The sequence below is a fragment of the Panulirus ornatus genome, chromosome 58 (assembly GCF_036320965.1).
Source record: "Panulirus ornatus isolate Po-2019 chromosome 58, ASM3632096v1, whole genome shotgun sequence".
NCBI classification, from domain to species: domain Eukaryota; kingdom Metazoa; phylum Arthropoda; class Malacostraca; order Decapoda; family Palinuridae; genus Panulirus; species Panulirus ornatus.
In genome coordinates, this window is record NC_092281.1 from 18,508,708 (window position 1) to 18,523,428 (window position 14,721).

Here is a 14,721-nt window from a genome sequence, read left to right on the forward strand (position 1 = left end):
CCTTCAGAATGTCGGCGGTTTACACGACGATAATTCAAGTTCTTGTTGATGTTTTGCTAGATATATAGAGGTTTTTTAAACGGAATATGATGACGAACCAAATGAAGCCAAAAACGATCTCGACAGGGAACACTATCAAACTGATTATTTATATATATATATATATATATATATATATATATATATATATATATATATATATATATATATATATATATATATATATATACCATTTCTTTTCTAGCCTTAACGAGCTAGTATCGAGATCAGATTAACAAAAGCCTTGCTTGTACGTCCACTCTCTGACGTGTGCGCAGCGCACCACAACAAGCACCCACCATCCACAGCCAAGCTCCACATACGCTACTGTTTACCTCCGCAGCTTCATCCTCTCTGGTTCAGCCCTCTCCAGAGCAGGTCGCTCCCGCCCGCCTCACCCTTCCTCTTAGCCTTAAAAACATCCCGCCAAAGAAACGCCTCAACAGATTCATATCATCTTGAGATTTCTGTCTTCTGTGGATACCTGAATATTTCTCTGGAGTTCCAGTGTGCCGTTATGCAAGACTGTGTCCCTTGCGCGCTCCTGTGTTTCCACCTTCCTCTCACGAATTTAGCCACATTGATTTAGCATTACACTGATCTATTTACAGGTCTTTATTCATAACTAGATGACAGACTTATCATTTTCCTTTTTCCTCGTCTTTTGCATTCAGTCCCGACCACTCACTGGTGTCCTTCGCATTCGTTTTAGATAAATAAAAACTATGATTTTTATTCTTTTGATGGAAATTCTTTTGTATTTCAGTATTCATATAGGTGATCACGACAGTCTTTTGTTGATGATCGTTCTAGGGATTCCTGAATCATGGCATCTATTACCTAATCGTTGTCACGAGGGAAAACACCAAATAGCATTATCATGGGTATTAGATTTTCCCTTGCTTACCTTGCATCTGGCTCAATATATAGATTATTAATCTTTAGAATCCAAGTGTAGTTGAAGGATTGGCATCTTCCTTCCCTAAACACGTCACATTTCCTGCGAGTCTTTCTATCCACAAGCCTCTCATTCTGGCTGAAGACTTTCCCACTTAATAAGATTTTTATCTCGTCCTCTCTACAACCGTCTCGTCCACCACCAGTGTTTCTCTCACGCTCAACGAAGCACCCAAGGCGTCAAAAAGGAGTAGATTCTATCTGCTTCACTGTTAAGCACTGTGATCCCTCCCACCCCCAGTGTATCCGACACACCTCGCCACACCTGACTGACTGTCTGTGGTTTCGCCTTGTGTTGACGCTAGTTACCTGTGGGGGGTGTTTCCCTCTCGACAAGTAAGCTCGTAAAAGTTGCTGGATTGAATGACTATGGAATAGTGAATGACCGTTCAATCGGTGTCCATATTGTGTACGTCAAGCATACATGAATGAAATAAGAGTTAGTGTACCATCCTTGCTGGTAGTCTCCTGTTAGTGTACCATCCTTGCTGGTAGTCTGTTGTTAGTGTACCATCCTTGCTGGTAGTCTGCTGTTAGTGTACCATCCTTGCTGGTAGTCTGCTGTTAGTGTACCATTTTTGCTGGTAGTCTGCTGTTGGTGTATCATCCTTGCTGGTAGTCTGTTGTTAGTGTACCATCCTTGCTGGTAGTCTGCTGTTAGTGTACCATCCTTGCTGGTAGTCTGCTGTAAGTGTACCATGCTTGCTGGTAGTCTGCTGTAAGTGTACCATCCTTGCTGGTAGTCTGCTGTTGGTGTATCATCCCTGCTGGTAGTCTGTTGTTAGTGTACCATGCTTGCTGGTAGTCTGTTGTTAGTGTACCATGCTTGCTGGTAGTCTGCTGTTAGTGTACCATCCTTGCTGGTAGTCTGTTGTTAGTGTACCATGCTTGCTGGTAGTCTGTTGTTAGTGTACCATCCTTGCTGGTAGTCTGCTGTTAGTGTACCATGCTTGCTGGTAGTCTCCTGTTGGTGTACCATGCTTGCTGGTAGTCTGTTGTTAGTGTACCATCCTTGCTGGTAGTCTGTTGTTAGTGTACCATCCTTGCTGGTAGTCTGTTGTTAGTGTACCATCCTTGCTGGTAGTCTGTTGTTAGTGTACCATCCTTGCTGGTAGTCTGTTGTTAGTGTACCATGCTTGCTGGTAGTCTGTTGGTAGTGTACCATCCTTGCTGGTAGTCTGTTGTTAGTGTACCATCCTTGCTGGTAGTCTCCTGTTAGTGTACCATGCTTGCTGGTAGTCTGTTGTTAGTGTACCATCCTTGCTGGTAGTCTCCTGTTAGTGTACCATCCTTGCTGGTAGTCTCCTGTCAGTGTACCATCCTTGCTGGTAGTCTCCTGTTAGTGTACCATCCTTGCTGCTAGTCTGTTGTTAGTGTACCATCCTTGCTGGTAGTCTCCTGTTAGTGTACCATCCTTGCTGGTAGTCTGTTGTTAGTGTACCATCCTTGCTGGTAGTCTGTTGTTAGTGTACCATCCTTGCTGGTAGTCTGTTGTTAGTGTACCATCTTTGCTGGTAGTCTGTTGTTAGTGTACCATCCTTGCTGGTAGTCTGTTGTTAGTGTACCATCCTTGCTGGTAGTCTCCTGTTAGTGTACCATGCTTGCTGGTAGTCTGTTGTTAGTGTACCATCCTTGCTGGTAGTCTCCTGTTAGTGTACCATCCTTGCTGGTAGTCTCCTGTTAGTGTACCATGCTTGCTGGTAGTCTGTTGTTAGTGTACCATCCTTGCTGGTAGTCTCCTGTCAGTGTACCATGCTTGCTGGTAGTCTGTTGTTAGTGTACCATCCTTGCTGGTAGTCTCTTATTAGTGTACCTGTGTACCCCCTCAGCTGATGTCCGTAGGGTCTAACCAGATTAGAATCTGTCTTGACCCGTGGAGACTTCACTGTGGACATTTGAAAGTCGTGCTCTGTACGTTGCATCATACTCCCTTGTACCGCAACCGCTGCCAGCGTCATACGTGAGACTGCAGGCATCAGTCATGAGAGAGAGAGAGAGAGAGAGAGAGAGAGAGAGAGAGAGAGAGAGAGAGAGGATACTTAAGCATTTCGGTGGAAATTTTGAGCCTTTCCCTTATTTGGGCTTTATGTAGTGAGCCTACATCATGACATCCTTCACCACCATCCTCTCCCCCACATCATGACATCCTTCACCAGAGAGGGGAGTGGCAAGAGAAGTGTGGTCAGAAAGTATTACGTGTGGAATGCGTGTGATCTGACGAGGCATTTCTTAGCGGGTGTGTACGAGGCGGTGTACAAGAATATTGCTTCGTCTATTGTTACGCCACGCTCAGCGGAGACTTCCAGGACACGTTGCTGGACTTAAGATGAAACATCTAGGCCATCCATACACGGAATGATAATGTATGTGGTCTTAGGGAATTTATTTTTGACGCCTGATGTTTCAGAATATTTGTCGACTGGTGATTACATGTCGACGTTGTCTTGTCTTAATGGCCTTGTTAGGTGGTGGGCCTAAAACACGACCAACCATCCAGCCATCTTTGATACGTGACTACTTATTCGAAAGTGATAAGTAATTGTGAATTACCATAATTTTTAACGCTCGTTTGTTTAAAACCTAAGCATTTTAGGAGAGGTCATGGCTCGTATATCTTTTTGTGTTTTTCGCAAGTGTTTATGAAATGTCTCAGAGATGTGGCCGGTTAGATGAGGTAGATATTAACATTTCTCAATTTATTCACAATTAATTTACATTCTGTCGCCTTGAACTTAAGGCCAACGGAAGTAGATGACCTAATTATCACAGCAGGGCTTAATGATACGATCGATAAGAGGGTGACTGGGGTACCACTGCGGCCGCCTGCCTCTGGTAGGCGTTGAAGAAGACGTGCTTGGCGGCGTTCACCTCGGGAGTGTCAGCAACCTGGGGTGCTGATCCTGGTAGGCTGGCCGGGATGGTGGCGGCCACGGGGCCGGTCCACTTGGGCTGGACGGGGGGGGCGGGCTTGTAGGTGGGAGAGGGATCGCGGTAATAGACAGGGGATCCCGGCAAGGGGACGGTGGCAGCCACCTGAGCCTTGTAGGCGTTGAAGAAGTGGCCGCGGGCGGCCGCTACCTCGGGAGTGTTGGCGAGGTAAGGCGTGGATCCCGGAAGGCCGGCTGGGATGGTGGCGGCCACGGGGCCGGTCCACTTGGGCTGGACAGGGGCTGGTTTGTAGACCTGCTTGGGCGGGTAGGCCTGCTGGGGCGCGTAGTTGTACTTCGGCTGGGCGGCGGCCTGAGCAGCGCGGTAAGCGCTGAAGAACCGCGCTTTCTCAAACGCCACCTCCGGCGTGTCTCCGATGAAGGGGACAGCCGCGCAGGCGCCCAGCACTGCCAAAACGATCTGTAGAGAAAAAATAATGGATATGTCTTAATCTTATGGTTGTCCTTGATACCTGTGTGAGCATTACTTCCTCTACTGAAGATGCGGAGGTGATGGTCGTGAGGGAATGGTTACTTCGTTAACGAAAATGATGTTTTGTCATTAAGCACTGAGTACTTATACCTGCCTCTCGTAAAGCACTCACGAGAGAGTCCCGGTGTTAGCCAGGTTGTCTCTCCAGAGGCTACTGAAGCCCAAGGCTGCACTACTTCCAGTAGCAGGGCAATATTGAGTCCTTTTAGATTGAGAAGATCTTTGACGAGAATGTACTCGAGCAGGCGGAGTCCCGTTTTCACCATAACAGGAAATAATAATGGCAGCCAGTTATCAGTCAAGGTTATTGTTATTCTGATGAAATAACTGTAGCTTGAGAGAATGTTTTTCCCCTCTGTGGGATGCCCGCTGACACACCGAAGCACGTGTGTTGTGCCATCTAACACACTGAAGTACGTGTGTTGTACCATCTGACACAATGAAGCACATGTGTTGTACCATCTGCCAAAATGAATCACCTGTGTTGTGCCATCTGACACTGAATCACATGTGTTGTCTCATCTGACACACTGAAGCGCGTGTGTTGTCTCATCTGACACACGAAGCGCGTGTGTTGTAAAATCTGACACACTGAAGCGCGTGTGTTGTACCATCTGCCACGTTGAAGCACATGTGTGATCCAACACAATGAAACACGTGTGGTATGGCTTCTAACAAAACATGTGGGATGTTTCACATGTCAAAATGAAACACTTGGAACGTCATCCGAAGCAATGAATCACGTTTTTAGAACGAAAGAATTGACAGAAGCGCTGAACGGCATCGTAAATCTTGATGTAAATGTTTACGGCCTGTGTATATACGTAACCAGGTGTCTGTTATTGCCTAAGGCGCATGGAACACACCCCTGGTGTCCAGTGATCAAACTATCACCCATAGACCAGCTCTGACAACGGTAAGACCAGAGTATGTGTCTCTTAACTCTATTTCTTTCTCAAAGTGACTAAGGTCGTTTGACGAACATTCTATATACAGTCGTCATCTCCAGACATTCACTAATGACACGGGAGTGTTAGAAGGTTCGAGGGGGACACAGCCTACGTGTGGTTAAGCCACGAAGTGGAAAGTCTCCTTCGGGGTGTTTAATATCCCTGGAGTTCCACCTTACCCTACTACTGAGAGTAGTGAAGAACCTTTAAAGCTGCAAGGAACACGTAGGGAAAGATGGGGGTCCTTAGGGGGTTTATATGATAATGATGATAACATGATAACAGAAGTTGTTCACATTATTGTATTCTTAACAAGATGGAACCTCCATGCCACAGTGATTATTGAAAAAGTAATATATATATATATATATATATATATTTTTTCATCTTCGCTGCATTTCCATCGCAGCTGAAACATATTGAGGCACTATAAACATTCATAGTAACTTAGCCGCTATGTATTCTTAACCAAACGTGAATACCAAGACGTTGCCTTTCCAGTGAGCAAAAGAAAACGATGCGATAGTTACCAGAGCCCTCATGATGATGTGTGAGTAAGCAGGGAGCCGCACTGTGCTTGGGTGGAGCCTCCCGTCCCCATTTATACCCAAACATCGACCAGGGTCGCCTGGTGTGTGTGTGTGCGTGTGTGCCTGTGTGCATTTGCCTAGGCCGAAAAACTGCCCATTTAAGTGCTGCCTGCCCAGAGTTGCATGGCAACGATGGCTCCCTGACGTGAAGGAAGGTTGAGAAATATATAAAGTTTTCTTTTAACGTCTTTCTCTTCATTTACCTATATTTCCCTCTCCCGTTTTTTTTATACGGTTGGTATATATATATATATATATATATATATATATATATATATATATATATATATATATATATATATATATATATATATATATATATATATGGTCATCCCTTCTCTCTGGTGCACTAGGCACTCCCTTTTCAGCAGCTGGTCGAGTTTTTTCCCCCAGCTTGTGTTCCAAAGCTAAGCAGGAATCTATTCAAACCTTCAGATCCTTTTTTTTTTTTTCTTTTTTTGCCCTACCGGTCGACTTGCCATAAATAAACCAGTCTTGGCTTTCTCACTACTGAAGCCGAGTGGCATTTCATGTGACATATGTTTGGCTTCATTTGGAAGTTTTATCTTATCCTCTGTTGGTCTGTGGAGAGAGAGAGAGAGAGAGAGAGAGAGAGAGAGAGAGAGAGAGAGAGAGAGAGAGAGAGAGAGAGAGAGAGAGAGACTCGAGAATGTTTTAATGCCGTCGTAACTTTGTTTGATGCGTTCATGGGAGAATCCGGGTCGAAGTGACGTGCTATCGTCCTTATAGGGATATAATAACTGTCGATATATGAAGCTAGAAAACAATATATATATATATATATATATATATATATATATATACCACACCACACCAAGGTAGTAGGTCCTTTTTTTTTCCCTTTTCTTTTTTTTTTTTTTTCCTATACGCCGTGTTATAAAGTGGTCATTGCAATCTTTTCATTAGAGCATAAGTTGTTGATGAATGACTAACTCATTCTATATATGGTCTCCCGTACTGTAGCTGTTTAGCGTTCCTGACCGTGACGCATTCAAGGGCCGCCCAGGGTTGCGGCAGTCGGCCCACAGTCAACCCAGCTGTTCATCCACCCCTAAGGTTTGGTCGATGAAATGGGTATATATATATATATATATATATATATATATATATATATATATATATATATATATATATATATATATATATATATATATATATATATATAATAGTAAATTATACTTTGTCGCTGTCTCCCGCGTTAGCGAGGTAGCGCAAGGAAACGTACGAAAGAATGGCCCATTTCACCCACATACCCATGTATATACATACACGCCCACACGCGCACATATACATACCTATACAATTCAACGTATACATACACGTACATACACAGACATATACATGTATACACATGTACATATTCATAATTGCTTCCTTCAAACACACACACACACACACACACACACACAATTTTCCAAAAGAAGGAACAGAGAATTGGGCCAGGTGAGGGTATTCCCTCAAAGGCCCAGTCCTCTGTTCTTAACGCTACCTCGCTAATGCGGGAAATGGCGAATAGTTTGAAAAAAAGAAAGATATATATATATATATATATATATATATATATATATATATATATATATATATATATATATATGTATATAATGTACGTATGTATGTATGTCTGAGCACTTGGAGTACGTGCCCATGATGTATGATATCCTTCAGCGTCACAGGAAGAGAAAGTTGGATACGTTTCATCCCGAATGGCTTAATAACCAAAGCGAAATCTCTTCCAAATACCACACGGGAAGTGCCTCCACGAGCAGCGAGCGGGGCCCTCCGTAATGAGGTGGTCAAACCATGTCCTTAAGTCCGGTCTTGGATTGACAAAGTCTGTCCCCCCTCGCCCGTATGACCTTTACATAGGTCCACAGTTGATGATTAGATGTGTTTGTTAGGAATCGTCACTCGTCGACGTGGAAACTTTTCATTGCTCATTATTTTTGTTTTTCTTTCGCGTGGTAATGCTGTAGTTATCTATCTATCTATCTATCTGGCTGGATGTCATGTGTTTCACTTGGTGATGCTGTAGTTATCTATCTATCTATCTGGCTGGGTGTCGTGTATTTCAATCGGTAAGGCTGTAGTTATAGTTATCTTTCTATCTATCTGGCTGGGTGTCGTGTATTTCAATCGGTAAGGCTGTAGTTATAGTTATCTTTCTATCTATCTGGCTGGGTGTCGTGTATTTCACGTGGTAATGCCGTAGTGCCGGTTATCTATCTGGCTGGGTGTCGTGTGTTTCACGTCGTAATGCCGTAGTTATCTATCTATCTGGCTAGGTGTCGTGTTTTTCACGTCGTAATGCCGGCTATCTATCTGTCTATCTATCTATCTATCTATCTATCTATCTATCTGGTTGTCGTGTAGTGAAGGCCATCAACCTCGACGCAGTCATTTCACCAGTGATTATCGTTTTCTTTAGTTTGAATTTGGGACTTAGGACTGTGTGTGTGTGTGTGTGTGTGTGTGTGTGTGTGTGTGTGTGTGTGTGTGCGTGGGTGAGGTTCCCGTTTAGGAGGCCATCCAGCAAGAGAGAGAGAGAGAGAGAGAGAGAGAGAGAGAGAGAGAGAGAGAGAGAGAGAGGGGAAGTGCCTGTCCGTGTAGGTTTTCAGTCGGCAGCTTGGACCGCAGGACTGGTCCACTAGGGCTGGTTCATGGCCGCTGGGACGGTGGGACTGGTCCCCTAGGGCTGGTTCATGGCCACTGGGACGGTGGGACTGGTCCACTGGGGCTGGTTCATGGCCACTGGGACGGTGGGACTGGTCCACTAGGGCTGGTTCATGGCCGCTGGGACGGTGGGACTGGTCCACTGGGGCTGGTTCATGTCCGATGGGACGGTGGGACTGGTCCGCTGGGGCTGGTTCATGGCCGCTGGGACGGTGAGACTGGTCCACTGGGGCTGGTTCATGGCCACTGGGACGGTGGGACTGGTCCACTGGTTAGGTTAGGTTCATGGCCGCTGGGACATCAGATGCGACAGAACCGGTGGTTGGTCCCTATGTGGGTCTTGAGGTGACAGCAGAGACGACGGGTCTGGTCCGTCCACTGGGGTTGGTTCATGGCGGCTGGGACTTGAGGACAATGGTGCTGGTCCTTTTTAGTTGGCAGAGGCGTGGCTTATAACTGTCATCCCCTCCCCACCCCGCAACACCTCACTCCCTCCCTCCCTCACTCCCTCCGTCCGTCCGTCCCTCCCTCCCTCCCTCCTCTCTCCAGGGCACCAGAATCCACTTTTTTCCCCTCAACGAGATTTTTTAATCATCTTTATACACAAACGCACAGCCCCGTTAGTGGAGATGGCTGTATTGTTCTTATTCCATTAAAGTGTGTGTCAGATTTTTTTTTTTTTTCATTGCTTATGACTGTCATTTGTTGAACCGAAGGCTCTCTTAACATTATCTACCCATTTATCCTGCATGTCCTGGAGTAAATGTATTTACCAATGGAATTTCACTTCGTTTCTTTTTTAACGACGTGTTGTGAACGGGTGCGTTTTTGAGATGGTTAAGCACAAATATAAAGCAATCTATTTTTCACCGTTTTTTTCTTTCATATCTTGGGCCGAACTTCGGACGAATAAATGATAATACAGGAACATGTACTGAATTTCCAATATACGTCAATACAACTAGTAGTGAATCATACAGCCATTTCCGCTGTGCTATAATCTAAGAAGAGGTGTTGGGTTCCTACGTCTTATTACCGTTTATTTTATTGGCCTATTTCTTTTAAGGTCAATAAACGGTATATACTAATGAATCAGAGGCAAGTGAAGGTGATCCACTCACTTCTGTCGTATGAAGGACGGTGGACACAACACCTTCACACCTGCGATGATGAGGAACAGAAGGTGATCCACTCTCACAACCCCCTTCAGTGGAGGAATACCTGAAGGATTTAGTCTCCCTCGAGAGATGAAGTTTCGAAGGTGACGCAGCTTCCGTTTTCTTAAAGGAGAAATGTGTGTGTGTGTGTGTGTGTGTGTGTGTGTGTGTGTGTGTGTGTGGAGAGCCACCCTCACGCGTTGTTATGAGGAACTGAAGATCGTCTGGTTCTCCCTATGGAAAATCGAGTGAGGAGAGATACCTCATAGAACCAGTAAAACCCTTTATACTACATTTAAACGTTCATTAAAGTCTTGGCAAGTATAAGGAACGGAGAGAATGGCTTAATGTCAGATGTGGTGTGCCGAAGGGCAATGTGTTGATCACCTCTGCTATTCACACTATTTATGGTCAGGGTAATGTAGGTTGGACTGGGTTGTAACGCACAAGCAGCAGCAGCAGAAATAAGAGAACTGTGGAGTATATATATATCGTTTCATATGATGAATTTACAGTTAAAATCATGAGACTAGAAACATCAGCATCCTCGAGCGAATGTAGCAAGTCCCGCTCCACACTATCACTCACTAACATGTTCACTATGGAGGGTCACGCTACCAGACACATGTTCACTACACTTCACTACACTTCACCTCACCCTCTACAAACTCATCTTGACTTCACGTTCGACACTACAGTGTCCCCTGATCTGACCCTTACACCCCAGGTCAAATAGGTCTCTAGGTTAAGGAAACGATTGTTGGAGAAGAAAAGAAATATGAGAGCAGAGACATTATAGTGAAATCAGTGATGACAGACTTACACGAAAGAAATCAATGCCGAAACCATTGTTGGGTTTACTAGAAAGATGCTAAGGACGATAGTAAAGTCATATGAAGTGAATGGATTGGGACGTGTTTTCCTCAGAGAGACTCTAAGAGTTCAAGTCCAAACAGAAAAAGTTCAAGTTGGTAGACCAACTCTGCGCTGGAGAATATTACAATTGTGCCTATTTTTATCGATACCCGCCCCCCCATGCGTCACGGCCAGCAACGCTAACCGTTACGCCACGGAGGTGCTACGTAATACAAAGGAGACGAACCATCGATTTTTTTTTTTATGACGCTGACGTTGATTCAAATGCCGATATTCAGAACAGAGTAGCATATTCTGATTCTAAGGACGGAATATTGTCTGTATTCAGGATTGAATATCATAAGAAGAATTGGGAAGGATGAAACCAGCACTCAATAATTATAAGACATGGAAGATACGTGGCAGATAAAACTATATAAGCCTCAGGTGCATTTTTTGACACCAGTAAAACTTATAGAAAATAACATTCAGGTAAATGATGTTGAAAGAAATTTATGGAGGGCTTCCATATAGGTTCGTTTAACCATTGTGAGACACTTCGAGGTGAAAGGAATAATATTTGTCGTAAAACATACCAAAAGTAAGAAGAGTTTAACGTTTTCATGGCTATATCACACATATAAAGCGTTTTCATTACTCTATCAAATGTATGAAATGTTTTCATAACTGTATCATACATCTGAAACGTTTTCATTACTCTATCATATGTATGAAATGTTTTCATAACTGTAACATACATATGAAACGTTTTCATTACTGTATCATACGTATGAAATGCTTCCATAACTGTATCATACGTATCAAACGTTTTCATTACTGTATTATATGTATGAAATTTTTTTTCATAACTGTACCATGCATATGAAACGTTGTCATAACTGAATATGTATGAAACGTTTTCATAACTGAATATGTATGAAACGTTTACATAGCTGAATATGTATGAAACGTTTTCATTAATGTATGACATATGAAACTTCCTTTGTCATGTGGGAGTCAATCTACTCGTATTTCTCAAGGAAGGTAAAGTTTAGTGCCTGGCTGTATTGATATTTCCAGAGAATACATTACCAAGATTGACAGGGTACAGTGGATTCGACTTAAATAATTGCATAATTTCAAGAGCCGTTGAATTGAACGTCAAAAATTTCAGTTCTGACGTTGATGGAATGAAAAAGAAAACCCTCCACAGACCTTTGAATGAAGATACCTTTCAAAGCTTGACGACCCGGACCCCCCCCCCCCCTTCCCCTCCATCACCACCCAGCACCGCTACCTCACCCTCCTCACCAGTGGCTCACCCCGCACACCAACCACCCAATCTTAACCTCCACTACAGTTCCTAACCCCCCAAGCCCAACCCCATTCCCCAAATTAGCACCATCTCCTCCCCCTACTTCACCATACCTCGTGTTCCTAACCCGTAAGCTCAACCCCATTCCCCTAATTAGCCCCATCTCCTCCCCCTACCTCACCATACCTCGTGTTCCTAACCTCCAAGCTCAACCCCATTCCCCTAATTAGCCCCATCTCCTCCCCCTACCTCACCTCACCAAACCTCGTATATCAATCCATGTCTTAACGTTACCGCCACACTCCAGCCACCCTGCTGGTTGGTCAGTGAGGTGTGCGAGTCTTTCCTTCCCAGGATCTGTTTCGAAGCTCTTGTTTTTTTATGTTTTTTTCCCCCCCAGCCGTTCCAGTGTGACGCTCTCCGCCCCGCTGCTCTTTCAGTATTTGTTCTCCGACACATCCTCGATTTGCCTATTGTTCTTCAACACGTCGTGGGTGTACTTGTTGTTCTTCAACACGTCGTGGGTGTACTTGATGTTCTCCAACACGTCCTGGCTCCACTACCAATTGTTCTCCAACACATCCTGAGTCTGCCAATTGTTCTTCATCACGTTCTAGGTGTGCTTCTTGTTCTCCAACACGTCCTGGGTCTACTACCTGTTGTTCTCCAACACATCCTGGGTCTGCCTGTTGTTCTCCAACACGTCTTCGATATCCCTGTTGTTCTCCAACACGTCCTGGGGGTCTGCTTCATTCATTGCATCCTTCACAGCTGTGCGAGTCTTTCATTCCTTCCTTCACAGCGGTATGCTTCTTTCATCACTCTACCCACAAGCAGGTATAAATGGCAGGGGGGTGAGGCTGTACTGGCCTTTGTCCCTGCACAACTGACATTAAACCTTCCACGCCGTGACCTTCCTGAACTTTTACATGCAGTTCGGATGCGTTTGTTGGCTCTTGTGAGAGAGAGTGAGAGAGAGAGAGAGAGAGAGAGAGAGAGAGAGAGAGAGAGAGAGAGAGAGAGAGAGAGAGAGAGAGAGAGAGAGAGAGAGAGATCTGTTTCTCGTCACTCATTGTTTTTTCCCCCTCCATAAAGAGAAGCATGTGATCTTCACCTCCTCATGATCCAGGGTAGGGTTGCTCTCCTCTCTCCCTCTCTCTCTCACACACACACACACACACACACACACACACACACACACACACACACACACACACACACACACATCAAGTTTCTCCTCAACAAAACGGAAGCGGGGTCAATCTTCAAGACTTTTCATCTCTCGAGGGAGATTTGAATTCTTCAGGTGTTCCACCCTGAGGGTGGTCAAGTGGATTACCTTCAGTTCCACATCATAAGTGTGAGGGTGTGTCTGTCTGTCTGTCTGTCTGTGTCTCGTTTTCTCTTCATCCGGCAGAAGTGGATCACCTTTGCTGCCTTTGATCCATCACTTTGAGCCGTTTGGTAATAATGGCCTCAGAAAAATGAAAATGTAGGCCGGTTATTTATCCTAATCAGACGTAGGAACAGACCAGAGGTTGTTATTAGAATGATCATTATCATACTTACTCCACGACCAATTTCTTGATATGAAGAAAGTCTTGGTGTAACCCAGGACCTTTCTAGAAGCTGCGCTACTGCCAGTAGCAGGGATACATATATATATATATATATATATATATATATATATATATATATATATATATATATATATATATATATATATATCTCCAGTCCTCTGTTCTTAACGCTACCTTGCTAATGCGGGAAATGGCGAATAGTTTGAAAGAAAAAAGAAATATATATATATATATATATATATATATATATATATATATATATGAAATGCCATTTCATGTGTGGCGGGGTGGCAATGGAATGGATGAAGGCAGCAAGTATGAATATGTATATGTGTATATATGTATATGTCTGTGTATGTATGTGTATGTATACTTTGAAATGTATATGCATATGTGCGTGTGTGGGCGTTATGTGTGTGCATGTGGGTGGGTTGGGCCATTCTTTCGTCTTTTTCCTTGAGCTACCTCGCTAACGCGGGAGACGGGGACTACGTATAATAAATGAAATATAAATGAATATATATATATATATATATATATATATATATATATATATATATATATATATATATATATATATATATATACATATATATATATATATATATTCATTTATATATATATATATATATATATATATATATATATATATATATATATATATATTCATCTATATATATATTCATTTATGTATATAACAATATACATTCATACGTGTTTGCCGTTTCCCGCGTTTTCGAGGTATCGCCAGGAACAGACGAAGAAAGACCTCATTCGCTGTCATCCATTCTTTAACTGTCATGTGTAATGCACCAGCAACACTACAGCTCCCTATCCACAACCAGGTCCCACTGACCTTTCCATGGTCGCTTCACATACCCTGGTTCAGTCGAGCCCATGGCTATCTCTTGTATACAGTACCAGGTAGTAAGAAACGTAGCCGTGATCTGACGAAGCAGTTGGAAAGGTTTATGTACCACAAACGATCAACATTTTAGTGGAAGTCAGTGTGGCGCTGTAATACGTGCCAGAGTACAGGTTACAGTGTGTACTATAAGAGACAGTGGTGATCTCAACTGAATAACCCATGTGTTTTTTTTTTTTTTCTATCCCAGCAACGTCATCTAAGTTCTAAGAGGTCGATTAAAACTCGTATTTTGTTGAGAT

The 14,721-nt window shown here is 43.6% G+C and overlaps 1 protein-coding gene across 1 annotated transcript; it reads right to left on the reverse strand.

Moving 5' to 3' along the window:
- Positions 1–3,677: 3,677 nt before the first annotated feature.
- Positions 3,678–6,053, reverse strand: LOC139766786 (cuticle protein CP1876-like). The gene is made up of 2 exons (XM_071695705.1): positions 5,897–6,053; positions 3,678–4,344 (listed from the first exon to the last, which is right to left on the reverse strand). Exons 1-2 carry the CDS (start codon positions 5,906–5,908, stop codon positions 3,772–3,774), a joined length of 585 nt encoding a protein of 194 aa, XP_071551806.1. The 5' UTR covers positions 5,909–6,053; the 3' UTR covers positions 3,678–3,771.
- Between the last annotated feature and the right edge of the window lie 8,668 nt (positions 6,054–14,721).